This window comes from Coregonus clupeaformis, chromosome 17 (assembly GCF_020615455.1).
Source record: "Coregonus clupeaformis isolate EN_2021a chromosome 17, ASM2061545v1, whole genome shotgun sequence".
Lineage (NCBI taxonomy): Eukaryota > Metazoa > Chordata > Actinopteri > Salmoniformes > Salmonidae > Coregonus > Coregonus clupeaformis.
In genome coordinates, this window is record NC_059208.1 from 11,378,732 (window position 1) to 11,381,754 (window position 3,023).

General features: G+C 40.4%; 1 protein-coding gene across 1 annotated transcript; it reads right to left on the minus strand.

Annotated features, from left to right (window-relative positions):
* Nucleotides 1–297: 297 nt before the first annotated feature.
* Nucleotides 298–2,805, minus strand: LOC121586591 (mediator of RNA polymerase II transcription subunit 10). Its single transcript, XM_041903404.2, has 4 exons — nt 2,518–2,805; nt 2,055–2,138; nt 1,319–1,421; nt 298–1,054 (listed from the first exon to the last, which is right to left on the minus strand). Exons 1-4 carry the CDS (start codon nt 2,637–2,639, stop codon nt 959–961), a joined length of 405 nt encoding a protein of 134 aa, XP_041759338.1. The 5' UTR covers nt 2,640–2,805; the 3' UTR covers nt 298–958.
* Between the last annotated feature and the right edge of the window lie 218 nt (nt 2,806–3,023).

Consider the following 3,023-nt stretch of genomic DNA (forward strand, 5'->3'; position numbering starts at 1 on the left):
AACAGGGAGGTTTTCCAATGCCTCGCAAAGGGCACCTATTGGTAGGTGGGTAGAAAACAAAAAAACAGACATTGAATATCTCTGTTGGTTCAAAATATTTTCTTCCATTTCCTTCTTTAATAACCACTGAACACAAACTCTGATAATGTAATGTCCATAGTGATTGACCTTTGGGTGAAAGAATAGAATGGGACATTATTGAGGCCTTTATCTCTTATACAGACTTTGTAAATCAAGTTCCTGTTTCTGAATTGTGGCCTACAAGGCGCTAACATGACAGTAAATATCACACTAATCTTTCAAACACAAGCTCATTTATTTGCAAAATAAACAAAAAGAAAAACAAGATCCAATCAAAACAACGTTTTGTTGTGTTGTAAACCTCTGGACTAGTTTGTTGACCATGTACAAGATACCTTTAGCTACTTGACCTTGAGTCTCAGTCCAGATCTGCAGTGTGGTACAATGATCTTTAATCTTTACAAAAAGGTTATGTATGAGTATAAACATTATATACATTTTGTAGGTGGGATCTCACACAGCAGGAGGAAACAGTTAGCCAGATATCAGATTCTGAGAAAATGCCATATTTCCAGTACAACAAAAATATTAACTCGAAAAAGGCAATAGGTTCTTGGCTGCCAGTTCTTACTATCCAGTCCTCAGCTCTAGCTCATTTATGATGATTGTCTTTTTTTTTTGTCCACAATATTTTGGACCCTTCCATGGAGCATTTTTGCCACATTACTCTTCCCACATCAGAAACAAAGAATTTATCCTCCTACTACCTCTACCGCTGTCTCATTATCTCTGACTAGGCTATTTCTTAATGTCAACAACCCACTTTCGCTGAATATTAATACATGTTATCTGGCTGACTCATTGATCCTGCCCTGTGAAACCTCACTGTGGCTTTGAGCAGTGGGGGTTAGGGGCCAGGGTTAAAGGTCAGGGGTCACTATGATGGGGGGTCATCTCCATGGATAGCCTTGTACTTGGTCATCTCCTCTGGAAACACCTTGCCCAGCTCAGAGATCAGCAGGCTCTTGAACTTCTGCAACCAGAGACAGAACAGAGGGGTCAGAGTTTGAAGCTAAAGTTTAATTACTGTTATTTAGCAAGAACCATTATGGTCCTGATGGTAATAAAACAGTATAAGGGGATTATATATGCTTATGACACATCTTACAATCCATTATAATCCTAAGGCATTATACCAGCAGGCTTTGAGTAAAGTGTAACCAAGACTACTTGTCATTAAGTAATTTCTTGAATCTATTTCTATGTCATTATTAGGCTTCAATTTACTGCCACTTACCGTCATGGTGTCAATCTTGCCTTTGACCTGCTCGTTCTTGGCCAGGGCCCTTTCCAGACATTCCTTAGTGTACAGCTGGGGGTTACGACCCTGGTCTATGTATCTGACAACATAAGGCAAACCATTACATTGGTTGAGTTAGGCTGGAGGGTCTGTGGCCAAGTGGAGGTCTGAGGGTGAGAAAGAGCTGGTACAAGGGTGACTTTCTGTTAAGCTCACCATAGTCTCACATCACCATCGTTCCAAATCTCATCTTGTTGACTCGACTATTGGAAGTCTGGAGAACTTCAGTATTGGATTTTGCATTTGAATGGGAGCGCTGGCATTCAACACTCGCATTTGATTGGCTCTGAGAATAAATAACTACTCAGTTTCTCCTCAGGAGAGGCAATTCCTGTTTTATCTGTGTCCCTTTTCCTACCGTGTCAGACAAAGTCTTATAGCTTATGCAGCATTTGTTTAGTATAGTATGCATGCATGCTCGCTTGTTGCACGTCAGATTTTTTCTCAGAAAACACAATATGTTTGGTGCTCCAGTGCCACCCATGCAAACTGTGATTGGTTTGAAGTGGCAACGCGTAACTAGTTTCCATCTAGACTCCACCGTACTCTCCACCCAATTTGTCGTATTCCTGAGGATAACTTCCCCAGGCTTTCAAAAGTTACATGATGCTCACAGTAAACTAGAGCTAGAAATGGCCGGTGTATGTATAAGTTGGTAGTTACGTCTACTCACTCGAAAGCCTCGAGAGGAACGTTGATCTCATGTAGCTGCTGGCGACATTTCTCGATGTCCTGCAGTCCCGTGATCATGTAGTTTCTAAAATGCACAGGATCGAGTAGACATTTCAACAACTAGCAGGCAAAATAATCTACAACTACCATAAAACTACCTACCTCAACATTACTGACAGTTAGATTAATTAACTGATTAATTGCTGACTATGTTAAGTATTTTATACCCTGCTGTGTGTCTGTGACATTGATTGACTGTACTAGCTAGCTACCAAAGTAGCTAACTAGCTAGCTAGCTATGTGGAGGCTAGTTAGCATTGCCATTGGCTAACCCATTAGTCTTTTTTAAACAACTGTGGTGTATTGATAACTTGGGGAGTTAGTAGTCAGATATTTAAGTGGCTAGCTATGATGGCTAGTAATACTAGAAACACCTAGCTAGCTAGCCAACTATCATCACTTACAGTTTTTGGTTGAGTCCTGTTTGACTGCTAGGTTGGAAGTCGCTAACGATGATTCCCATCTGTCGAATATTTTCAATGAACTTCTCGAGATGCTCCTCGAGGTTATCAAATTTCTCAGCCATGTCTCCAACAAAACGTTATCTATATCTTCAGTTCTCATAAACATGAAATGTAAAAAGACAGACAAAGCCTTCTGTCAATTCATCTAAATTTCAGTCGTTTTCCAGATTCCCCCATAGCGCTACAGTGCTTTTCGTAAGGATAAGAACCAATCACTGGCGAATGTGTTGTTGCCGTAGCGACAGCTTGCCGTCTGCAGCTCCAGATTGCTGCAAAGCGTCGTGCTCTGAAATAGTCAGAGATACATTGTTGCAACTTGCTGATTGTACAAGGTCGTACATCTCGTAACATTGATTGTTACAATGTATCATCGTCACCATGCATTTTTAATGCAGGTCATTTCGCAGCATTTATTTATATATATTGATGGACAGTGTTTTATAAGT

What these genes read in the sequence shown, in the direction of transcription:
- LOC121586591 (XM_041903404.2), bottom strand. Translation starts at nt 2,639, where the DNA reads ATGGCTGAGAAATTTGATAACCTCGAGGAGCATCTCGAGAAGTTCATT. An exon ending in ACAGGACTCAACCAAAAACT is followed by an intron (nt 2,139 to 2,517) that starts GTAAGTGATGAT and finishes TGTGCATTTTAG; the next exon opens with AAACTACATGATCACGGGAC. An exon ending in GTTCCTCTCGAGGCTTTCGA is followed by an intron (nt 1,422 to 2,054) that starts GTGAGTAGACGT and finishes TTATGTTGTCAG; the next exon opens with ATACATAGACCAGGGTCGTA.